The following is a 26,429-nucleotide window of genomic DNA, read 5'->3' as shown; positions in this document are numbered from 1 at the left end:
TTGTTATCTGCTTGTATTTTTCATTTTAATATTTTCAGTACCAGAATTTTATATCTTTACATCGTTGTCCATCTTACCACATGATTTTGAAATATTAATGTACAGTTACAGTTCTCAGCCTTGTTTAACCAGTACTGCTAATCTTATTTTAATATAATGTTTGGGTATTCTAGCCAACTTTGCCTACATGTGAACCAAATATGTTAGAATTTCATCTAAAAGTTAAATTACTTAAATTATTCAAGTCAAAATACAGTTGACATGAGTTATATATTTTAAACTTGTACTTCTGTTACTTTTAACGCTGATGTCTTCTAATAATTTCAATTTTCGTTAAATCAGGATGCTAAACAGATCATCTAATAAAGGATTGTCATATAATGATTTTAATTAAAAAACAAATGTTCCACACAATGAACTGCTTTCTCTTACGGACTATTAAAGACACCTAACTTTGTCAGTTTCCTGGATGAACCAGTTCTTTATATTCCACCTAATACTGAGTGAGAATGTCACAACTTACAAGTAAAAAAGAATTGACATAAATTTTCACACCAGTTAAAAAGCTCATAATTTAAATCAGTTAACTGTGACTTATACAGATATTTTACTCATTTCTTTAATAATTCATACACTTAAAACTATGATTTTATTAAAAGGAATAATCGTTATTACATGTCATTTGTACAGTGAAAATAGTCAACAATGTGAAGCAGCGCTCTTTTTTTTTTTCTTTTTTTTCTGTATTGGCTCACTCACAGGGTTCAGTCATGTGACATGCGCACTCGGCCCTGCTGTGGAGTTTGTTATGACAAGTCGAGGCCTCGGTGTAAATTAGTATCGCAGCCCCCTGTCTCTGCCCCGGGCTTATCCGTCATGGAGGGCATGGACCTGGACCTGGACCAGGAGCTCATGCAGAAATTCAGCTGCATGGGAACAACAGATAAAGACATTTTAATATCGGAATTTCAGAGGCTCCTGGGGTTTCAGCTGAATCCCGCCGGATGCGCCTTCTTCTTGGACATGACCAACTGGTGAGCTCGGGGATTCGCTTACGGCCTGCTATGCGCTGGGTGTCGGAGAAAAGATACAGACATGTAGCTAGCTTTCTGCACTGCGTTTCTCGCTACACAAAGGTTATTAATCTAAAAAAGGGAAACTGAAAATAAAAGTAATGAAACTAGCTTACTTTAGTTGACAAGGAACATTATGGTTTGGACCTATTACCAGGGACAGTTAACGACGTCGTAGTAACGTAACTAGCTGAGTCAGTGTGTGACTTTTGATTGCCTGTCAGGGACACAGATGGTGGCAGTATTTGCATGTCTGTTAAAATACTGATTGCGTTACATTATTCTGCTGTGTAATGAGAATATAATCCAAAACCTCTTGGCTTTTAATTGGATATTCAAAAGATCATAACATCAGGGCATATCTATTGCAAATGCCACCCGAGTAATCGCCTCATTTATTACATAATCTACAAGCGCTCACTCGCTGCTTAGATTGCCTTCAACGCCAGATACTCTGGGTAAAATTTAAACTCCTTCAATATGATTGAGAGCTTAATATCGATTTTTTTTTCCCATTGAGAATATCAGGGGAATTATTTTAGTTTGCTGTTTGAATGACTTTGACTTCCGGCGGCTTGTTTTCACTATAACAGTGAACTACGCAGTGCAATCGTGGGAAAACGAAAATAAATGTGCTTAAGAGTGTGACTGACTGTTCTGAAATTCCCTTAAAACACACACCTGCCTGAATATAGCGTTATGTGAACAAACAAAGACGTAAGCTTAAATGAAGTCTTCATAACCTTTCTACATTTTTAGATTTTGTCACTTCACGACCAATACATTTTAAATTCAAGTTTTGTATTCCTACAAGAGGACAACCCTAAACGTAGAGCTAGTTTGGAAGGATTTCATTTCATGTATTTTAGACCATTTGAAAATTTGTGGAAGTTGTTAGTTTAGTTGATTTTAGGAAACTACAATTAGCCTTTTTCAGCAGTAATTGCTTTTTTTTCCCTGCCCTTCAAGCTTTAACTTTTTTAAAATTGTTTTTCTTTATATTTACTTGTTTAAGTCCTCAGAGTGGCTTAAGCATTTCCTGGTAGACATCAGATGAAAGATAGAGTATGTCCTAGAGAGGCTGCTAAACACTTCTAACTCATTTTAAAATCAAATAAAAACAAAAATCTATGTAAAAAAGGTTAGTTAACTTAGCTCACTCTTATTTAACTCAAATGTTCTCATTCTGTTTGAACTGCTGCTGAAATATAACAGACATATATGCTTTGTTGTGCAGGAATCTGTTCTGATGTCTGTTGCCATTCTTCTCCTTCTTCATTCTAGGAACTTGCAGGCTGCCATAGGAGCTTACTACGACTTTGAAAGCCCAAACTTCAGTGCACCTTGCATGTCCTTTGTGAAGGATGTGACGATTGGTGAGGGTGAATCCGTTCCACCTGACACACCATTCACAAAAACCTGGAGGATACAGAACACCGGTAAGCCAGCTGGGCCATTCATGAGTTATTCTTTTACAGAGTTCCCATGCTATCTTGAAAAGTCTGGAAATCATGAAAAATAATGGTAAAATGTTGTACTTTTCAAAGTTTATTCCTTTTTTTTTTAATCTAAGAGATAAAAATCTTATGATTATATTTTTAGATTTTTTCCACAAAGGAAAATCTCACAGATAACTTTTCATTTTGTTCAATTTCTTGGTAATAGTGTATAAATGGTAATCTTAAGCACTTTACTAGGCAAATTGGTCCTATGCATATCCAGGAATATATAATTAAAGCAATCTAATAGAGCCCAATTACATACACTCCTTTCCCAATAGTTATTGCGCAGCAGAGTGACATTTATTTTATAATGCCAACTGGTAAAAGTTTTTTTTAATTAAAGGAGCAGAAGCTCAGTGGCTACTGACTTTGCAGCAATCTCTCTTCTGAGCAAGCACACGGTGACTGTAGAAATTTTTCACAAGACAAAAGCCTCCACCAGAAACAGCCTCTGCATATGTGGCAGTGTTCAAACACCATTATACCAAGAAAAGGAGCATTCTGCTAAATTGGAAGCCATATATATTTTTTATTATTGTTTTGTTCCTTTTTGAAACATACAAATAACAAACCCCCAACTAGGTAAGTGTTTTGTGCTCAAATGTCTTTAATCCTATGGAAACTGTTGGAAAAAATGCAGACGCTTGAATCTGGAAAATTATGGATTTTTGAAATGAAACACTTCTTCTAGAAATCCGTTTTATATTAAAGGGTAAAAATACAACCATGTGAGCTTCTTGTTTGTGTTCGTGCCTTCCAGGTCCAGAGTCATGGCCTCCTGGGGTTTCTCTGAAGTACGTGGGAGGTGATCAGTTTGGCCATGTGAACATGGTGATGGTGCGCTCTCTCGATCCCCAGGAAATGACTGATGTCAGTGTGCAGATGCACAGCCCCGTTTCTCCTGGCATGTACCAGGGTCAGTGGAGAATGTGCACAGCTACAGGACTTTACTACGGAGGTAAGCAGAGCACACTTGTACTTCAGCAATCGCTTACTACCCGCTGCGGATGGCAGCCTCCTGCACCGTTCGTACTGATGACTCTGACATCAGCTCATGAATTATTCTGAAAAACCCACTACATTCAAATAGTGAAAGACAATTAAACGGAATATAACACGGCATTATTGCAGAAGGAGGAGATCGCTTTGTCTTATTAAAAGGAAGTTATTAAAGTCTTTGTTCAGATCCAGCAACACTCTCCCTGACTGAGTCAATCCCAAGTTAACAGCTTTAGCCCTTTTCCCGCTTGGCAGTAAAATCTATCTGGAGTAATCAGATCTCAGTGGCCTGCTCTTCATGGAAATTTAACACAAAGCCACGAAACAAAGTCAGCCGAGTAACAAAACAAGATGTCAGCAGCTTTACTGGAATTTATTTGTAGTAGTACAAATAAATTTAGTTGCTGGAACAATAATGTTACCTTTGCATTGACAAATGTAATGTTTTATGAAATAGTTTGTTTGTATTGTAGGGAACGCCATTTCCTGACATTGGAAACTCACATTCATGTGATTATTTTTTTTATATTTGTTGAACAAAGTAAGGGAACGCCTCACGCTTTGGGACTTTATAGAGCTGAAAAGATACTGTAAAGTTAAACCACTTAACTTCGCCCCATTAAAACACTCCGTTTCATACACAGTGGCATTGTGAACATAAGCACAGTAAGTGGTGCTCATGGAGAGTTCAGATTGTTGTTATGTGACTGACATTGTGTGTTTCTTTTAATCCGGTTACCACAGCAAATGTGATAAGCTCCAAAATCAATCAGAACACACCTTACAGCTTGGAAAGAAACGGCTTGTAATTCAATCCCTTTCAGCCTATTTATAGAAGGAGAGAGTTTGTCTTTAGAGGCATGGCAATGGTAGACTTAAATTTCGTAAGTGTTTTATTTCAGCTTAGAGAAGCTTTTGCTAACCAGCTTGATGCAGCAGTACACACCGGCAATCAAAGTTTCATATTGACAAACCGATAAAATAAATAAAATGTGACTGCCGGTGTTATTCTGAAATACTGATATTTCCCTCACTTTTAGGAGATGAAGAGTTGAACTTAGCCATTCATTGATCTGCTCCAAATTGAAGATTCCCATTCTGTCTTAACTATAAACAACCATCCACAGTCCTCCTCTGTTGGATAATGACCATGTAAATCCTACATTGCATTGTCAGTCTGTTCCTGTGTGTAATGTTTGAGCACTCAGTGGTCAGCATTAGGATCTGCCAGGAATCGGGGCTCATTTTAAACAAAGCACATCAATAATTGACGCAGTTGCTTCTTTTCAGGTATTGCTCTGACAATGAATGAACGTGAAGCTGCAGTATGTAACTTCATAAACAATTTTTGTTTTGTGCATATTTGTTCAAAACCGAAATGCACCGCTCTCGGTCAGGAAACAACCAATCAGAACCAGGAGAAAGGTAAAATATGCTTGTGTTTGTGCTGCTCAGTGTACTAATGGCAGGGAAACAACTCATTGTCACAGGAAAACTGTTTATCTGCCGTCCTCAGTGGCCATGGTAACTAACCTGTGGTGTATTTCTGCATATGGCCGTAAGACCACAGGAAGGAGGCAGTGGAGCTCAAGTTTTTTGCACAAATTTTCAGTTTCTTATTATTTTGCCACGACATGGTGACAGTTTTAACAAATTATTATATTTAACAAATATATAAAAACTTTCTGTTTATCAAAGTTATATACTGCACCTTTAAATGACGGAGAACTGGCAAAGTATTCAATCTTTACTCAAAAAATATGTAGGGACCCTGTGTTAGATTATCTGGTCGAGAAAAACCCCTAAGTAGTGCACTTTTAAATGATTATAAGTTGTTCTTTTTAATTCAGTGAAGTAGATTATGGAGGATGTCAAGACATATTCAATACCTACCTACAAACAAGTTGTCTTTCTTATGTGAGAAGTAAAAAAGAAACAGTTTTTTACTTGTAGCATAGTTTAGGCTGCATGATTGGAAGTTGGTTTGAATTTAAAAGGAGGAGTCATATTAATGCTGTCCATTAATACCTCATCTGCTACTTCAGTAAGATATTTTCAAATCAAACACAGCTTGGTTGTTTCACATATTTTTGAAAGTAAATTATAACCTTTACCTCTAATACCTTTTACTGCTCTAAAAGGCTTAAGAGCAGTAAACTGAACAAAAAGGAGGAAACAAAATCAGAGCTTCTGATTAACTTCTACGATCAAGCTGTGATATAATATTTTGAAGAAAGTGTTGGATTTGTTGTCGTCGTTGTTTTTAATGAAGTAACCGTGTTCCTTCGTCTCGTCAGATGTCATCTGGGTGATCCTGAGCGTAGAAGTCGGAGGCCTCCTCGGAGTCACGCAGCAGCTTTCCTCTTTCCAAGCCGAGTTCAACACGCAGCCTCACCGCAGCCTGGAAGGAGACTACAACCCGTTTGCCTCGCCACAGAAGAGCAAGTGCCCCAACAACAACCACGTCCACAGTGACAGCAGCAGTAGTGTCACAGAGGAACATTTGCAGGGAAGCCCACACCCGCTGCAGCAAGGCCAGAATGGACTTTCACACGGCTCTGTGGATATAGTAGCAAACCGTCTACAAAGCAGTCTATCAGTAGTTCCGTGTAACCAGGTGAGCTATTTTGGAGAGAATAAAGGTTTTTCTTGCTACTAAATCAGGAGAAAATAGGCTTTAAAATTGAACCATGTTGCTACGTGAAGCCGTTTGCAGGCTGGTGAGTTTCATAAAACATTTATCTACGGCTCCAATGTAGTTGAAAAAGCTTTAAATAAATTAATCTTTTATTGAAGAACACACACAAGGAAAAAAAAATCCAACCTTTAATTTAAGTGTATTTCAAGAAATGCACCAGTGGCAGAATAGTTTGTACCTCCTCTGTCAACAGATTATACGACCCCCTTTAGCCAACGGGGCTGCGCTCAGTCCTGTCCTGTAACGTTTCACGAGGCTGAAGGATACACACTCAGGGATCTTTGACCAAACTCTCTTTACACAATCTCTCTAGATCAGGGCTGTTCAAACTTTTTGCTTTTTGTCTCGTATGCCAAAATCATCAGCTCAAAAATACTCACTGGCCTAAAAAAAATACAACTTTTTAAAAACTAAAACCAGTAAAAATGTTGGATTTTTTTCTATCTACTCAACAATGATCTGATTTTGAATTATTTTAATGTTGCAAAAGAATCAGATTTTTTTTTTTTTTTTTTACGAGCAGGATTATAGATCCAAAACTTCAAATGCATTTTGTTTGTTTTCCTTATTAAATGAAAGGCATCCAGTTGGCTTATTATTTTGGGCTCGATTGAAGAAAACAAACAAAAACAAAACATTTGTACGTTCTCAGCAATAAAAACAAGCTGCAGGTTATTTGTACACACTTGCTGTATTTAGCTAAGTTTTAATACAGCAATTAAAAGCAGGTGTGGCTGCACCAACATGTAGAGAACTTGATTTATGTTTTTTTTTTAGCATTTCTCTTATAATTTGGTCATACGTTTTGGATCGTTTTGTTGAAATTAATTGTATTTGCAAAATCTATCAGACTTTTATTCAGTATAAACTGAGCCGGGCTGCATTATCAGGTGACCGTTTTGATACTGTTAAGACGATGGACCCACATTTTTTGACTCTTTTTTATTTTATTTATTTATTTGTTTTGCTTTTCCTGCATCCCAATGCTTTCACCTCCCTTTGCGAGCTTTAGCATCTCAGACATTATGTGTGAGCATACAGGACAATGAAAACCTATCTGACAAGAAATATTTATTATCGGCATGCAGAATTTGCATGAATGTCACTTGAAATATATTATCCTTCCAAGTATTGCATCTAAACAGTTTGTGATTGTGATTTATAACGCAGTAATCTTTCGGTCTTTACAGTATCTTGTGCAGCTCTGGCATGTAGGTAGCACCTAATGGTTGTTTTGGAGACTTGGTGAACCACAGATGCCAATCTTTGCATCAGTTCTCCAGCACAGAGCTTCTGCATATTTGTTTCTTTTTTACCTTCGCCGCCGTGCCTGCTCTGCATGGTGACCACTTCCTTTGTGAAAGCAGCCCTAGTTCTGTCCTGTTGTCTAAAGGTGGTTTTACAAATCATTGACGTCAAGGGATGGCAATAATTTAGCCACTGAGAATGTTATAGTTTCTTTTTTTCCTTCTCACAAAATCAAAAACCGAATTTAAAGGGTGGATGATCAGGAGGCTTTCAGTGTGAGATTATGCTACAGCAGCAGAGAAGGATTTACATCTTAAAGGCTTTTTGCACATCTTTGTCAGTGGTGCCAATAAAGGTACTAAATCTGAATATTTTAATGAAGGAATCAATGCGGCAGCTATGGAATAAAAATGGAATTAAGTATTTGCAGCTTTCTGCTGCACCCATCTCCACTGCTGCTTCTAAAACTTTACGTTTTGGCTTTATGGTGTTTGAGTTGAGAATATGAGTTGTGTTTCATATGTTCTACATTTATCTTGTGCCTCAGATTATTATTTTTGTCATATATAGTTTATTGACATAAAGTTTAGCTAATAGAAGTCCAAGAATGTAAAGATCGCTATGAATGTTTTGCCTAATGCCCATATTAATCCTGTTTGCCATGCAGAAATAATTGCTACAACTCCAAGGTCAAGTTTAGGCCTAAAAAGATTAGTATTCTTATCAGGTATCTTTGTGTGTGTTTCTTTTTGTTTTGCACCTCTGATTAATTGTTTTTTAAATTATTCCCCTCTCTTACAGATACAAGAGCCCTCTCCTTTTGGGCACTCTTAATCATGGGACTTATCACTGTATGGCAGCACTAAGTTGTACCTCTGGAATTTCTCACACCAATAAACCAGGAGGCTCTACTGTGGAGTGTGGAGGTCAAAACACTTTATGCAAAGTCCAATTACACTTAAAAAAACAAACAAACAAAAAAAACGCCGGAGACCGACGCTCCTGATGTGCAGCTGAACCAACATCCCACTGTATGCACGTGTGAATGCTAAGTTAAAAAAATATGAGTGCTATGAGTCTTGAGTGATGAGCTTTTTCTTTTTCTTTTTTTTTCCTTAGTTGACAAGGATGCACATGGGCAGAGATGAAAGTAGTGGTTGTTTGAGAACTTCTTTTTTGTGTGTGTGTGTGTGTGTGTGTGTGTGTGTGTGTGTGTGTGTGTGAAGATGTGCGTGCATTGTGCGACCTGAAAAGAGACTTCAGAGTTAAAGCCATTCATTTTTGCCAACTGATTCTACAGTTTCTGCTTCTTTTAGTTTGTTTTCTTGAATTGTGGATCCTCTGGCCTATATAGCACTAAGGTTGATTGTAAAGGCTACCCTGAAATGCAGTTTTGCGTTTTGGATGTCAAAGTCAGTGTAAGATTTTTACCACATGACTCTTGGAATACTGACATTTTTTTTTCTACCCCGTCACACGGCATGGAGTGTAAACCGCTGAACACATTTTTTTGTGCTTAGTCAGGTAGGTGGTCATTACTACTTAGACAAGTATAGATTTGGCAAAATTGAGTTGAATCAAGATCACTCACATATCCGCAGAATCAATACTGTTAGCGACTTGCATCAAATACAATATCATTATATAAATGTATTGGTGCTTTATCCAGTCATTGTGTGAGTTGGTATTAGGTTTAGTTTAAGTCTTGAAAACTTCCATTTCATTTTCTCCAGAATGAGCCCACCTGCACCATCCACCAAGCTCTAAATGGGTCATGAAGTCACTAAAGCAGGCACAAAAAGGGAGCATTTTTGCTGTTAACAACTGATCTCTGAAGTTGATGTTTTTTTTTGTTTTTTTTTTTAGAGTTTTCAGGCCAAGTTACTTTTGAATATATCTGATTATGCCTCACAAATGAGCGTTTTCATTTACAAACACAACGTTGTAACTCAATTAGTGCACATCATGCTGTAAGACTCAAAACTCAAGCCATATTGACATCAATAAATACTTTATAAAGACATTACGCCACATTATACAAAATCAAGTTTGGTTCAGCCTGTATTATACCTAACATTTAACATTTAGGTTGAATGTATTTTGTGAATGTAGATAAAAATTACAACTTTGACAATGCTTTCTTTTGCCCAAAGAATCTGGATTATGTTTGAACTGAACTGGCAGTCTGACTCTGTGTACTTTCTTTCCCTGTCTTTTGTCTTACAAACTGTTTTGGAAGCTATGTATTAACATGTACTGAACTAATTAGAGATGCACCAATAAATTAGCCACAGATTGTAATTGTTCAATTTTCTGTTGATTGGCTCTGACTGGTCTTTGGCCAATCAAACTCTTAAAAATCCGATCGTTCATGAAAAGCACCAAAACCAAAGCACCTGTCAGATTTTGTGCCTTTTGTTTCCATGGTGAGGGAAGTCCAGTTTCCCGTAGGAAAATAGCGCTCTGGCCCGTTCTGACTCTTCAGCATGACACAGTTTGATCATCGGACAGCCCCGGTTGCCATGGATCTTTTGACAAAGATGATGCCTCCTGAGCAATTCTACAGAATCAACTAAAATATTGCAGCAATGATCCAATAACATTAGTGAATCCCACCCTACACTAAGCTGTCTACACTGTTGATTTGTTTGTGAAGCCTGAAACTGACGGCTTATTCTACTTTGTGACTAATTTGGCTAATATTTACTTAAATGCTTTTAGGCTCTCAGTTAAGCATTGACTGTTCATTTCTTGACATGGAGTTGATGTCCTTGTAAAACATGTCTTAATACCCCGAAACTGTATTTTCAGTATACAGCATTTAGTTTAGCGCATTTTTAAAAAAAAAAGTAATATAATTTAGATAAAGGCTGGGGGTGTATTCTTTACATAAACTGAGATATTCTTACATTTCTGGAATGTTCTGCTAAGTCTATCACTAATAGAAATCTGCAGCACTTTTTTTTTGTATTTTAAGTGTCATGGAATAAAAATATCAGATAAAGCAAAATTGCAATTGCCAGATCAGACCTAGTAGGAAACTGGAAATTGGTGTTGGTAAACAAAAGCCTGATTGGTGCATCTCTAGAGCTCATCGTGTCATCGCAAATGAATTCACATGTCCTGTCGAAGTGTCAGCAGTTCTTTACGTTCTTTTACCAAATGACTAATTTATGCACTGAGCAGTCTAACCTTCTTCACAAAGGCTGTGTTATTTTCTTTCAGAATGACTGTGAAGTCAGAGAAAGGTTATGATCGCTGTGATTATATCATCTGCAGTCAGTGTGTTAGACCACCTCATCAAATCGGCGCCCTTTAGTTGATGAAAGTGTGAACCCCTGAGGTGCTGAACCATGATATGACAATACCAGCTAACGCAGAAATACAGCTCCTGTTGCGCTGAAGCATTTCCTTCCAGTAACCCGTGCGATGCGTGTTTCTTCTTCCAAATGTCATTTCATCGAGTACTAGGTGTGTTGTTTTCTCTGTGTTGCATCTCTGAAGTTTCCTTCACAGGGTGAATCGGTTGGTGTAAGACTCACACAGCAGCGCATGTGTGCAAGTGAGGAAGTGCAAACAAGTGAAAGATCATTTCTTATATGTTTGATGAATGTTTCTACAATTAAATTATCACGGAAATGAGCTACATGCTTTGTCGTGTCTGCAGTTTTTTTGTTTATGCACCAATGCTCTATAATACCTAACAGTTCACAGTGAGTGCTTTTTATATATTTATTACTTGTTTGACATAACAAGTAATGAGTTTTTTTGAAAATCTATATTTTAGTTTAATTTGACCAAAACATGGAACGTCCCCGCAGAGTATAGCTAGCACCACATTTACATTTGCGTAGGACAGCAATTAATTGTCTTAGTATTTCTCACAAGCAACTGCTTGACAAGTTACCCTTGATATTTACTGCACTGAATTTTCCTAATTTATAAATAACTGTGGATAATTAATAGCATCTACCAAACACAAAGACATGATTGTTATTGAGACTTGGTGACTCCAAGATTGCTTGGTTTCTTTGCTTCTGTAAAGTTATTAAAAACACAAACCTCTTTGTCGAGTCATATTTCTACCCCAAATGAACAGAAAGCTACGGATTGCAGATTAAAAGTTACTAGAACCACAGATCAACTTGAAAAATTTTACATTTTCGCTTCAGTTACATTTATCTAATCAGGTTATTTAGTTGCACCAATAATTGTGGCACAGGTGCTTTTGTTCAAATGACTCGGTCATTTACATGTTTAATTTCAGATTTCTTTACAGCTCTCTGTATTATAAAGCCTTAGACTAAGTTGATGGACATTGTGATATTTTTCCACATTGTCACTTTAAATTAGATTTCCTTTTTAAATGGATGAGCACACTTTTTTTATCCATGAAAATATTGTAAATAAAGGTTTTCACTACATAATTAATGTTTTATATGTCCATCTTTATATCTCTCTGCAGGCTCTCTAATATAATAAGAGGTTTCTCCTTCACAGAGGAAACAAGAAATAAGATCTAAAATAACACGCGGACTCCATAGAAAAACAAACACACACACACACAGACGGAACGTTTTGGGGTTTTTTTCAACAAACTTCTTTCCCTCCCAAATCAATATCTCAATATTGACACCATCACAGCAAATTTGATTGGACTTTTTTCTTCTTCTTTTTACCACTATAGTCATTATTATCTGTGATCATAATCACTTTTATGCATATTTAAATGAACTTCTTGTTACATCAAGATGAACAGGCACTACACCAGTTAGGAGATAAAAGTACATCACTAACTATGAACATACATCTTCTATACTGCTAATATGGGGGTTTTCACATTGTGAGCTGCAGCCCCCTGTGTGCATAAGGAAAAAAGATCAACATAAAAAAAAAAAAAAAAGCATTTACAAGTACACCTTTTTTACTGTCTCAACATAGTTAGGTCTCATTTTCAACTCAACACAGTTGTACAGTTACAATAGAATATAATCTTTAAATTACATCATCATGTACAAATCTTGACAGCGTGGGATAACATCACGCTTTTATGATACACTGACAGTTTCATTGCAATAAAATTCATACGATATGGTACCTATTACTTAACACGTTTTTCCATTGCTGTCATTTAATGAAACACATTTACATGTATAACACTACATTTTTTTTCTTAATAGTCAATCACTTGCATTTTTTTTTTGCTTTTTTTTTTTTGCTTGTTTTGTTACAACTTTGTATAACATTTACACGACTCATACACACTGGATGATACGGATGTTTTACCCCAAAAGTATTCACCTGGTATTATAGATAAGGAGTCTGAACTTGCAGATAATGTGTATATCATCAGTCTACCACCTGTGTTGTTGCATGTTTGTGTATTGCGTGTGAGCATTGAGAAAGTGGGAGAGTTTAGCAACAGGAGTCTTTTTTTTTTTCCCTGCTGGACACACTTGCACTCTAAGACGCACCTTGTGAGCTGGTGATGTGTTTTGTCCTCGTGCGTGAGACCTTTCCCCAAATCCAGAGCTGAACACGTCCAGTCATTTTTTATTTTTATCACTATGGTCTCAAAAACACTTCATCTAAACTGAGCTGTAGGTGCAACCCGGAAGTACACAACCTACTAATCAGCATTTGATAAATATAATGTAATCATAGTAATAAAAGTAATTATAGAAAATATGATAAAATGCTGTTCCTTGCATAAGTATTCATACCCCTTGAACTTGTTCGACCACAAACAATGTAACTCATCAGTACTCAGTCCCTGCTTTGGTCAGATGAGACCAGAATTGAACTTCAGGACGTTCCACATACAAGAGAAAACTGGACGGAAAAGCCTTCAGACGCTGCAGAAGACTTAAAAGTAGGGTGGTAGTTCACCTTCCAGTAGGATAGCACTCTATATATATATATATATATATATATATATATATATATATATATATATATATATATATATATATATATATATGTATATATATATATATATATACACAGCCGCATATGTGGATATTGAAATGTTAGAATGGCATAATCAGATTTCAGAACTAAATTCAGTTGAGAATCTGTGTGCAAGGTTTAAATATTACTATTTCTAGCTACTTTGCAAAGAGGAATAGGCAACAAACTGCAAATGTCACAACAAGAGAAATGCTCCCAAAAACACGTAGCTGTAGCTGCAAAATTGGTGCTTTAAATTATGTCTCTGGGGGGAGAATACATTGTTCACACAACATGTACATGCATACATCAAGTCTCATTTGTCATTTCCCCCCTCCACCCCCAAATTGCCTTTTTTCTTCTTCTGAACTCCTTGGTGTTGGTTTTTACTTCACGAAATATGTTGAAGCATCTGGTCACAAAACATGGACAAAAGTTCAAGTGGTATGAATACTTTAACTAGGCACTGTAATTCCTTGACAGTAAAATGAAGATTAAAAGCAACCATGTACTCCACTGAGTCAGAGGTTATCTTTGCATGACATGTTACTGGCTCACTGAGCAGATTTTGCAGACAAAAGGGAATCCGGTTGGGCAGGGAAGCAAAAAAAAAAACTAATTTAGTGAATCCATTTCATGAGATATGTGTAATTAGTGTGTGGAGTGATAAGTGATGGATCATTCTTTGGCTCAGTTGGGGGAAGGGCCACATAACTACTGCTTTATGCCAGTAAAAATATTTAGACATCTTACCCTCTTTAAAGCCCAATCACAAGTACATTCATGTAACTGCTGGAAAGGGGTCAATCTTTAGACGAACCACTGTTGCACAGTTATCCACTGATATGCATCCACACGCCCCTTGCTCTGGAAAAGAGTCCCAGGCACATGTATTGTTCAAGACATCCTTCCTATAACGCAGTCTCAAGCTCGAGATGAGTCGATCCAACTCCGCTCTGAAGTAATGCTCGTATGTCTCGTTAGCACAGTTTGATTAAAGTGAACCCTGATTTGCTGAAGCGCGGATGGAAGCTTCTGCAAAAAAAAAAAACAACAACAAAAAAACAAAAACAAAACTGTAAATCCTTTCCATGGATTTGCATGAGGATGGCGTGGTCAAAGGATTTACGGGACAAAAACGAAAAAGGTCGAAAACAAAGCGAATGTGAGGTCAGTTCATCGAGAAGCCTTCTCTTGTGAACCCGGGAGCACATGCATGTCCAGAAGCATGTAATGCTGCATTTTGTAGTCGAAGTGTTGCATCAGAATGTAGCCGTAGCGAGGCTGCAGGGACTTGGGGGGTGGGGAAGAAGGGGGGATGTAACTTGTTGCATAGCACATGCTGCTATGCAATGTTCAGAAACAGCTTGAGACACATAGCACTGCACACACTGGAACGGAGGCCGGACGGGATTCGAAAGGTAAAAAGGAAACAAAAAGGATACTGTCTGTGGTACTGTTAACACTACACAGCATTCCTGTTGTAAGAATGACATACACGGCATTAAAAATGCTACACAAAATGGCATCACACCGTATGTACACAATGCAGGTTAGAGAAGCTCGTCTTTGTTAAATGAGTAAAACATAATATCTTCCCTTCAGGAAAACACACCGCGGTACACTGTGAGTTAATAATAAGCTGCATTGTTTAATATTAAACACAGCCACACAGAGAAGCAATGTGTTCCTGCACTGTCTTCATGTTTTAGTTGAGTGTGTCTACAATAGCACAACTGCTGCTTTTTTTTTTTTTTTTTTTTTTGAATGTGTAACTTCGCCCACCCCAAACGCTGGATAAAATATACTATACTGATATAGTGTCATTTTAGGTTACTAAGTTTTAGTTAGGCAAGACAGCTTGGCGCATCTGTTGGGCAAAGGATGTGTTGCTCTTAAGTCTCTGGCTATGTGCGGTGCAGTTGGACGGGACGGTTCAAGCTGCCTCCAGCGGCATGTCTCTGTCCGCTCATGTGACTAGATTGGCTCCACGTAATTGGCCGGGTACAGTCCCTCCTGGCCGCTGTCCAAACGACCTCTACACCAGCCTTGCTCGTCTTCGTCCTCTGTCTTGGTGAATTCGTCACCTGTGAAGGAAATAAAAAAATAAAATAAAAAATTCCATCAAGACAAATGACACAAATGGTTCTGATGTGAACGGGACATATTTCCATGTGAACTATCCACAAATCATTTTTAAAAGAACAGCTCAAACAATACGAATTTGTTTAGCTTTTAAGGAAACATTAAAATTCACACTCCTTCAACTTTGCCCTATGTTTTATCACAATACAACAAAAAGTTTGTATTTTCTTCTTTTTTGTGTATGTGGAACATCACAAAATGCTAAATACTTTGCAAGAAACTGCATCCCCCAGCTTGCGCTACTCAGCGGAAGATTTTTGCTTTGAAATGACCAGGATACTTTATCCTTGCACTCTGTAAATCTAGTGAGATTCAATTCATTTAATTTTAATTGCTTATGCTTTTCATAATTGTGTTGAAGTTTCCTTGTTTTGTTTTGCGTTCATTTTGTATTTATTGACACAATTTGCATAATTAAGTCTATTTAACCTTGTTTGGTTTTTAATAGGACAAATTGAGCATTCTCCAGGGACAAACAACATTTTAGCTAATTCCAGCACATCTACAGAAATGTCAGCTGATGTGCGTTTTCCACACCAAATACAATTAAAAAGGGACATCAAAAGGAACTAGATGAGAATTTCCTCTTTTTTTTTTTTTTACTTTAAAGCTTTCAGTGTTACAATCATTGGAAAAGGAGACACGTTTCATATAACATGAACCTCCAAACTGGGTTTAGTTATTGTCAGACATGTTGCTTTTTTCTTTAAATGTGTCTATAATGTATATGTCTATAACATATATAACTATGTGGCTAAAACTTGAAAAAGCAAAAGAAAAAAATCAAGACAAAGATTCACAGCTGATGTTACAGCTACTGTAATTCTCTTTAAATTACTATTTGTGATCGTGCAGGAACCTCTGAGCCATTTTTTGGACCATTGCTCAAGCAGCTTGAGTTAATTGATGGCAAACGCCTGTAATTTGTTCCCAAGCGTAGCTATTATTCCTAATCCCTGTTATTTCTTGTAGAGGAAGGAGGCTTTAGAACAGAAAAGGAAACAGTAGTTTTTGTTTTTTTAACCATAGCTTTCCATCACGTCCATATTCACCTGGTGGGCTCAAATAATTACCTGCTTTGAAGGTGAGCTCGTCCTGCTCCTGGCCGTCATAGTCATAGAGGGCGCGAACACGGACGCCTTTCCCAGTGCTGGAATCGTCTTCAAACGAATTCCTGTTTCCACCGTTTTCGTTGCCGGAGTACGCAGTGGGCTGCTCGTCGTCGGACCACTCGGTCGAATAAGCTTGGTTCTTGTCATAGCTGCTCACGCTAAAAAAAAAAAAAAAGGGGGGGGGGGGGGTGGAGGGAATGTTGGGTTAAATTTGAAATAAAACTCGTATCCTTTCAGTTGGTCGACTTTTTTTATTTACAGAAAAGAAAATTACATAAAATGTTGCTCAGTGTTATTTAAGATGGAACTTAAATAATAATTTTAGAACCGCTCCCAAAATGAAATGGTTTCAACAAGAAAATGTAAATGCCTTCAACTGACCTGCTACGGTCACCAGGGGGAGCCACATGGTCAGTGCTTGGAGTGGGTGGGGCTCCATCTGGTTTCTTCTTCTTTGGAGGAGCAGCTGCTTGGTCTGGGTTGTACTCCTGCACAAAAATATCAAAGCATACAAAATAAATCCAGGGAGCAGTTCTGGAAGCCTGTGTGGTCCGAACTGTGGATGTTTTACCTCGAACGCTGGCCAGTTCATGGGCATCCCTGGGCCATGATTATTGCTGAACCACCTCAGGTCTTCTTGAGTGCTTATGGCCTGAATCGTGCGCTCCAGTTCTCTGTATACTGTGACATAGCTGAGGAGAGAAGAGCGGAACAAACTGTAACAATGGAGGGACCAGAAGGGACGAGAGGCTGCTGCCAAACTGGCACCGGGGCTCACACTGTGGCTCAGATTCCGGATTGAAAAAGATCCAAGGTTAGGGCATGGGTGGATTTTCTCTCTCTTAATTCTTTGCCAAAGCTTGGAACCCCCAACTGCTAAAGTATTTAGCCTAAATAACGGTTTTTGTGTATTCAATTAACTTTCCATGCAAAAATGTGACATGCAACGCTTGCAAAGCTATTCGTACGGCATTAACCTTTTCCCAGTTTGTGACGTCACAGCAACAAGCTTGAAAGTTTTCTACGATGGACCAACACAAAGGACAGCATGTTTGTGAAGTGAAAGGCAAATGATGCATGTTTTGAAAAGTTAGACAATAAATTAGAATATTTATTCTGATCAGCCTCGATTGTCAGATTTAAAGGTACCTTTGAAAATAATAATAAGATATAAAACATATTTTTAAAAACCCAAAATTTGAAATGTGTTCTGAAAATAAATGAACTTTTTCATAATATTTCCATATTTAATTGAATGTCTCTGTATCTGTATTCAGTCCCCTCAAGTGAGGACTTTGAGGAACCTCTTGTTGCTGCGATTACAGCTGCAAATTGAATTAGATTTAAAACATCCTGATAAAAAGACACAGAAATAGTAAGACAAAAGGTGTCACATAATTTCGAATAGATGGTGCACGATTACACAGTCTTCTGAGATGCCAGTGAGATTGATGCAAAACAAACTTGGCAGGTTTGTTTAAAGAGCCTGTAAATCCCTTCGCCGTGGCTCCTGGCTTGTTTATTAGACGCAGCTTAAAAACAGGCCAGAATATGACAAGCATTTGTTCTGAACCAAATTCATTTTGTCAGATACGCCATTGAATGAATTTTCGGTTAATTAACGTTGTGAGGCTGAGTGCTAATGAGGAATACACAGCTGGTTGATACGCATGTTGAAATTAATCAGCTAGAAGTGAACTGTGCCGAATGTGACACAGGTCCAATCAAACTGATCAACTAAAATTTGTTTGTTGCTTGGATTGTTTTTTTTTTTTTTTGTTTTTTTTTAATCAAAACTATTAATGCATGGATGCACTCTGCATAGTTTAAATTTAATGTCCCATCTGGATATTTGCAGATTTATGTTTCAGAAATGCACTTGTGAACTTAGTTAGGGTTAACGTCATATTAATATTGGGCTTTAATGATTTCTTTAATCTGTTCTCTTTTTAGTGTGAAATGGAGGTACATCAAACAATTTCAGTAATTTGTAAAAAAACAAAAACAAAAAAAAAACCCAAGTTTGAATTTAGTGTTCATTTTTTACCATCCTACAGGGATCAAAATTATAAATACAGGCTGAAATATAATAGGTGGTGATTAAAGCTCCAGAATATCTTTTGACTTGGAGAATCCTTTTAACTTCATATTTGAGATTGTGAACTCATCTACTAGTTTGTTTTTGTTAGTCAACTGTGGGACTGGTTTACTGCCAGTGCTACTGATGCAAAAATAGTTAGAAAATTTAAAAAGGATGCAAAGAAAACCTTCAACTTCAACTAAGATCAACAACTTGGACACATTTTGCTGTCCCCTTAATCAGGCTTTATATGTATTTTTGGCCTTTTGTGGATCAGGAAAAAAAAATCCATGATACATTAAAACGTATGCACCTAGTTATTGTTTCTAAAAGTCAGTCAAGTTGTACATATAATGCAATAATTTTCTCCAGACAAAAGAGTGGTTTAAAAACAAGGCAAAAAAATAAATAGTTTTAGCACAGTAAACGGTTTTAGGCCAAACCAGGTTTTTAAAAGGTAACCATTTTTTAAAGTTCAGTCCCGTCTGTCTATGGGAGACAGCCTTCAGGTTGTCCAACCTTCAGGTAGACGGATCAGGATTTGGTCCCTTTTTTTTGTTCCTTCGATCCTTTTGCAAGCAGGAATAAACACAACTTAAGCTAGTTGCAATGTCAGAATACAGAACATGTGACTTGTCTCTTTGATTTCGACTAACCTTTGGTTCTCAGTGAGGTTAAGATGGCGTTTTATGTCCAACAAGGCCTCCTTGAGGAAAGTTAGCCTCTTGACTTCATGCTGCTGGCACTGGTCAAACACCTGCTCCATGCACTCCATGTACTGAGGAGTGCACTTGCTTAGCTCCTCCAAAGACTTCTCATACTTCTCCTTAGCCTGAGAAAGAAGACAAAAAAATGATCTGAAGTGTTATATCTAATGCGTATAATTCAGCTGAATTATATTGGACACGATGTGACAGTAGTTTTGAGGTGTTATAAAGGTAAAAGCTACATATTTGTTCTTTCTGTAAGGATCTTTAGTACAACGATCATGATCGGTGATCAGTTAGACTCGAAGGACCTAAAGATCACAGGTCTTGCACAAAAACTTTGAGTTGTTTTGGACATGAATTTAATTTGTCACAACCATACAAAGCCTTTTGCAAAATCAGCTTAAAGGAGTCAAAGTGTCTGATATCAATGTTTTTTATCATCTGTTCTTAAATTTTCCCAAATTGGGGGGCGTACTTTATAATCTTTGATGAAATGTTTTCCAGTTAGTCAATGAAATCATTTGAAAATTACTTTTTGTATTTTACTCAGTTGATTTTTGTTTGCTTTTGCTAAACTGAAACTCCATATTCAAGTGTGAAAATTAAAAAAAAATAAAAACAGAAGGAATCTGTAAGTGAGCAACTACTACTTCACAGCATTTTAGCGACGATAAACAACATGCACTTGAATATTTCTGTGAAAATATATGTAAAAGACAAAAGTAAAAATCTCAGCAACAACAACCACTTTTTTTTACTCTTTGCAGTCTGACCAAATTTAGTAAGACTTTGAGGTCTTTACTTTTTGCATGTCCTGTTTGCATTTATCCACTTTCTCGTGAAGTTTCTTCTGCTGGTCTGGTGTGACAGAAGCCTCCGTCTTGCCATTGGCCTCTCGGGCTGCAGCCAGCCTCTCCTCCTTGCAGGCCATATGGTACGTTTTCTTAGCTGCCTCCATCTGCATGTCCACACACAGGAACGGTGAAAGATTTAACAAAACATACACAGAAGAAGAAGAAGAAAAAAAAAACTTCTTACCTTACAAGAGCAATTAGCACTTACTACCAGATACATCTGCTACACACTGAATTAACTCCATTCAAGTAAATACTTGGCCTTTATGAAACACAGCCTAAGACTTTCTTTACAAGCAAAGGTGATTCCTGAAGACATCCGTTTACTTCCTCACCTCTTTGAGCTTTTTGGCCCATGGTTTCTGAGCCTTTTTAAAGCCTTCCTCTGCCTCCTTGGCCTCCTTGAAGCCTCCAATCATTTGCTTATGATATGCCTCCTTCTGCCAGTTCTTCACCTTCTCAACGTCTTCGTTCAGCAGGTTGTTTTTCACGTCTTGGTGCAGTTCACTCACTTTCTCTGCCTCTGTCATAACCGCAAGCCAGGCTCTCTCCACGGAGCCGTACTGTGGACCTGAGAGTAGCACCAGTTGATTAATTTCAAATTAAAAATTTAGAGCAGAATGATTGTGTCAGTTATATCACAAATCAAACTTCGTTTAATTGAAATTTAATGAATTAATTTGTCCTTTTAAGCGACTACTTAGGGATTTCTGATGTGAGGTTCTGTTAAAAGGTTTGAAGTTTTATCTAACTCTCCTTCTGTCTCCGTTTAGAGTAGTTTGGCACGATGATAAAAGCTTTCCAAACTACTCATGAGAAACATTTTTGTCACGTTGTCTTTTTAAGAAAATGTAGCTGAAAATATTTAAAGCGATGCTTTGTTAGATGATCATATTTTGAAAGATGCTCACCTCAATTTATCTTGGAAATAAGCTTTGTTGAATGGAAATATTTCTCAGTTTAAATCGACCAGGAATATGAATTATTTTGCGTTTAACTGTGTAATGCACATATGAACAGATGCTACATAATCAACACAATGACTTGTATCACATAAATGACCAAATAATAAAATTGCTTATTTGCAGTAGTATTAGATGCATCCAGGAGCAACTAATCAGGATTTGAAGTCACCAAGCATGATCAACTGTACATAAAATATTACCTCGTCTCATCCTAGCTAATAGTTGTTTAATCTTAATAAAAAAGCAGAACCTTTTTCAATTAACTGTCTCCATCGCTTGGACCAGGCAGTTAGCTGATCACCATAAGCTTTTTCTATCTTGGCACGTTCTTGCAGGCAACCCATAAGGTCATTGCAGAGCCGATGGCCATCATCAAATCTTTTGACAGCACGTTTGTAGTTCCCCACCTGAGCACAGAGAGAGTGAGAGAGGGAATAATAGAGAGAAAAACAGAGAGAAAGAGAGATGAAAAAAAAATCATGTCCTATGAACTTTTTTGAATTTTGTTTGCATTTTACAAGACAAACCAACAAAAAATGCAAAATTATGGAGGTTTCACATGAAAAATAAGATCCAAAATGAATGACTTGCATTTGTTTTCAGCTCTGTATACTCTAATACCCCAAAATAAACAGCAACCAAAAGGGCAGCACAACTGAGATTAAAAGACTTAGATAAAAAAAATCCATAAGAAATAATTGTTTTTAATTTTATTTCTAATGGTTTCTTTTCAAAGTAAAGAAAATAAAGTCACAATTTTTCCATCAACTTTGCATGTATTAACATCTTGACCCTTAAGGGAGAAGCTGTCCTGCTAATTTGTTTCACTCCTCAGCTGGATGAGAGCAGCACTCAAATTAAGTTATTCAAAATTAAAATAATTAATTGTATTTATTTCAGGTTCTGCCACCTTAAGTGGAACTCCCTTAAAAAGTAGGAGCCTGCTGGATGGCTCCTCCTCCTCGGTGCCTGCAGGGGGGAGTGGGCTCATGGTGCATGATGAAGGCAGGGTAATAGAGGAGGGAGGGGGGGATTTACTCGTGCCTGTGCATGTGGAGTTATGCAATGTCAAGGGCTTGTGTTTGCATGAGTACATGAGGGTGTGTGTGTGTGTGTGTGTGTGTGTGTGTGTGTGTGGCGGCTTTAATCCTCTTGAGTGGTATAATACACCCAGACAGATTCTCAGGAATGGATGACGAGGAAGAGACAGAAATACCACAGATATTCTCTCTCTCTCTCTCTCTCTCACTCAGTGTGTATGATGTATAGGCTGGAGCTGGTACATAGTGTGTAGTGTCATTTTGGTACTGATCACAGAGAGTCGGTCTGAGACGCTTGCAGGCCACAACGACGCTCTGTGTTTTGGTCTGGACACTAGTTTGCATTTGTGTCTGGCTACTGTTTGAGATGAAAGCTGCAGGGAAACTGTGAGACAGGTGTGTAAACCGTGTGACTTTTGTCCAGTGTGACGGCTCGCCAAGTCACACCAACAACAACATGTAGGTGGTCCGGTTTTACACATGAAAACACGCCTGAGTGTTGGTCTTTGCAGCGAATTCCTCAGCCATGCTAAGTTTCTAAACAAGAGCTTCACTGACCAATAACAGATGTTAAAGCTTTTTATTTGCATTTCTACATCATAAGATGACCTTATCTGCGTCGCTAGAGCTCAGATGCTGCATGCAGGTGCATGTGGTGAAAGGCTGCTTCAGAGCGGCTGATGACTGAGACTCTTTGTCTGAGTCTCTGCGGCTAAGAGAGCCATGACACAAAGAAGCCTCTGTTCTCAGAGAATTCATTCTAACTAATTTGGAGGGTTTAATGCACACACACACACACATGCACACACACATCACATACTCTATCTTCACATATGCATGTCCCTATTCCTGTAGAGGATGCTAAATGTGAGCATATTTACGGTATCAATAAACATTAGCTTCCAACTCATAGCTCACACCTTTATAAACCGCAATTACAGCCACATCATGATGATTTGTTGTTGCCCTAAAAAGGGACGTCAACAATGCAATGGTACAAACTTACACCCTCACATTGTAAGTAATGCATATACAAGTGCAAAAATAAAGTTTATGACTTTTGTAAGTATGGCCCTCTCACAGATTACAGATTTGCAAACTCCAAAATGTGAGAAAAAAAAAAAAGAAAAGCAAAAAAAAATTGAGATCACAAAAAGTCAAAGAAAACTGAGATGAATTACGAGCCAGAAACGTTTTGGTGCAAAATGTGCCTCTCTAGCACAGCAAAAAAAGCAACGGACCATGTCGCTGTGTTGGTCCCAGAGGCCACTGCTCAAACAACAAGATGAAAGCTTGGAAACAGACCTCAATTTCAGGAGGCAGATCATTTGCTCCGATGAAGCTAAAATTGACACGTTTGCCATGACAACCATTATTGCATTTAATGGAAAAAGAGAGAAGTTTGCAAGCCAAACATCACCATTCCAACTGTGAAGGGTCCACAATCGTGTCTTATGGGTATTTTACTTCACAAAATAAATGGAATAAATGGCAAAAACATGTTTCCATTTGGAAGCAACATCTCAAGATGGGAAAGGAAGTTGAAGTTTATCCACAAATGAATGTCCCTGAAGCCAAATTACTGACAAAAACAGCATCAGGACAACAAAGTCAATGTTTTGAATCACCTGTTAACAGACCGTGACTTCAGTATCACAAAAATCTTTGTGGGCAGAGGAAAAAGGTGGTCAGCATGAATATTGTTCACATTCTCTGTGCTACTGTCTGCATTGTTTATTTTAAAATAAAATGGGGTTTCTATGAGTTTTCTGTTGTTACTGCTCTTTTGTATTCTGTTTAAAGTTGCCTTCCAGTCTTTAAATCAGAGACAACAGAATTGCCTTTAGATAAAAATGAAAAAGAATATATGAAAAAAAAGAGCGCTTTAAACTCAACAGTGTATATGTGCTATTTCTAAGCTTATTAATAATACATAAACAATGTTTTTTTAAAATTATTATTTTGTTCTTGTTTTTTGGTGTATTTTTATTACCCCATGCGTGTAAAGAAATTTGACAAAGCCCAAACAGTTGGGGTTGAATTTAACAGTCTACCAGTGGAGACCAAAGGTATTTATTTTTCCTGTAGCTGGTGTAGAGACATTTATTTCTGTAGTGAAGTTGGCTCAGCAGGGACCGGCTCTGTTTTATAGAACCAGTCTCAAGAAGCCATTCAAGGAAACAGCAGCCGGAAACCCCTGAGGTTGCTGTTTGTACAAGTTATGAAAGAACTGAACACTTTACTCACTTTAAAACGTTTACAGTGTAGATCCTCCTGCGGTTTTTTTTTTTTTCAAGATATTCAACCCTAGGATGGCATTTCTGAGAAATACTACCTTCTTTCAAAGCTTGCAGACATGTGCTAATATGCTATTTGACACAGGAAGTGACAAATTATACAATAGCAGCTTTTATTCACTTCATAATAGAGTTTTGTTTTTTGAGGGCCTCTTTTAAAGCATATTCAGATTGCAACATTCATTACGTTGTCTATATTCAAACTAGAGTTGTGTGCTTGCAACATTATGTGAACACATGTATTACAGTGGACAAGAAGAATAAGCTTACTGATGCTGATGTCAGTAGCATCAGTAAGGATGAGGCACAGCTGCACATAGTGAGAAATATCTACTAGATCCTAGGAATACTTTTGACAACTCAAATCTCTGGAATTAATAACGTAGAGACACTCGGCAGATCAAAATGTAAATATTGCCCCATCAAACGGCCATACTTTGTCATCTCTGAGCTACCATGGTAGTAAACGGGTTCATTTCTGTTAATGACATCATTTAAGGCAATGAAAAAGTCATTTGTAATATCTCATGAATCTGCTGCTTATGAAGACATGAATATTATATTACTTTTCTGCCTGCAGATTAGCTGTCCTCAGTGATTCAGACTGTTGCAGCACACAGAAACAGCATGTTAGGCCACTTCATGTATGATTGTGCTCTCCTTATGCTGCACTCAAATCATCATTCTTGGTACTAAAGGGAAAAATAACATTTCAGCTAATCTTCTGTGTAAAAAACAACAACAAAAAAATCCTTCTAGGTATGCTTAATGACATTTTTTTAACCATTTAAAAAGGATAACAAGTGACTTCTTGATATCAGGCAACCAATCAATACTTAACAGTGGGGGATTCACAAACGGCGTTGCAGGTTAAAAGTGCAGCAAACTTTTACCTCCCAGAAGCTGTCCATGGTGTCGTCAGCACCTGCAGATTCATCGTAGGAGCCAGACATTTTCCTGGATGTGGCAAAGCGCTCTAATGACTAAACCTGTCCTCAGCAGGAGAGCTGGGTTCCTCATGCACTGCAAGAGAGCAACAATAAAAAAAAAAAATTAATAAATACGTGAGCAAAGCTGTATCACAAAATCACAGTCAACAGTTTTCTGCGGAGCGGTTGTGTGGTCATTTCGACTTATAAATGGAGGGAAAGTTTCACTGTAGCGGTGGGGTGGGGTGGGGGTGGGGGGTTCTCTTTGAGACATTCATAATAATTTGCTAAAAATAGTTTCCTCTACCAAGCACACAGTGCTGTGCCCTGAGGAACGTTAGGGGCCATCTTATAATGGTGTGTCCTACAAAAGACGTCAGAAATGGGAGAAGCTTTCGCTTAGCTCTGACCTAAAATCTTTCCACTGTAAATCTTTTGGCATACTTCTCTTTGAAAGAAAAAAATGGGCCCCAAACACAAAGAATACACAGGCACCGCAACCAGACACTTTTATAAATGCCCTGTGTCTGCAGATGCACACTGAAAACAGAAACGAGATCAGGACTCTATTTATACATGTCATTGTGTCTGTTGATTGTAATCACTAATTAGTTGGTTAATTCACATCAGCTTCTACTTCCTTAAGCTTTTAAGGTGATTTATATTTAGGTGTTTGACATTTATTCAATATCTAACCACCTTGTTTCCTGCTAAATTGGAACCGAGTTCTGTCCGAAGCCTAATCCATTTTGCTCCCCCGACTAACATCGTTGTCCTGACAGAGAGATATTCATTACCCTGTAACAAGCAGCACGACAATTAAATTTA

The 26,429-nt window shown here is 37.7% G+C and overlaps 2 protein-coding genes across 2 annotated transcripts; one reads left to right on the top strand and one right to left on the bottom strand.

The window, feature by feature from the left end:
* The first annotated feature begins 777 nt into the window (after nt 1–777).
* On the top strand, nt 778–11,166 carry LOC106914709 (protein ILRUN-like). Its single transcript, XM_014981686.2, has 5 exons — nt 778–1,034; nt 2,358–2,512; nt 3,336–3,533; nt 5,872–6,191; nt 8,322–11,166. Exons 1-5 carry the CDS (start codon nt 778–780, stop codon nt 8,352–8,354), a joined length of 963 nt encoding a protein of 320 aa, XP_014837172.1. The 3' UTR covers nt 8,355–11,166.
* Nucleotides 11,167–14,913: 3,747 nt separating this feature from the next.
* Nucleotides 14,914–25,757, bottom strand: LOC106914708 (protein kinase C and casein kinase substrate in neurons protein 1). Its single transcript, XM_014981685.2, has 9 exons — nt 25,566–25,757; nt 21,586–21,742; nt 20,706–20,941; nt 20,319–20,474; nt 19,463–19,638; nt 17,298–17,418; nt 17,108–17,214; nt 16,688–16,884; nt 14,914–15,556 (listed from the first exon to the last, which is right to left on the bottom strand). The coding sequence occupies exons 1-9, from the start codon at nt 25,623–25,625 to the stop codon at nt 15,447–15,449; spliced, it is 1,320 nt and encodes a 439-aa protein (XP_014837171.2). The 5' UTR covers nt 25,626–25,757; the 3' UTR covers nt 14,914–15,446.
* Between the last annotated feature and the right edge of the window lie 672 nt (nt 25,758–26,429).

The sequence above is a fragment of the Poecilia mexicana genome, unplaced genomic scaffold (genome assembly GCF_051168715.1).
Source record: "Poecilia mexicana isolate PSO_F unplaced genomic scaffold, ASM5116871v1 scaffold_7, whole genome shotgun sequence".
Lineage (NCBI taxonomy): Eukaryota > Metazoa > Chordata > Actinopteri > Cyprinodontiformes > Poeciliidae > Poecilia > Poecilia mexicana.
The sequence above is the reverse complement of the archived record's forward strand: the minus strand, read 5'-3'. Positions and strand labels throughout refer to the sequence as shown.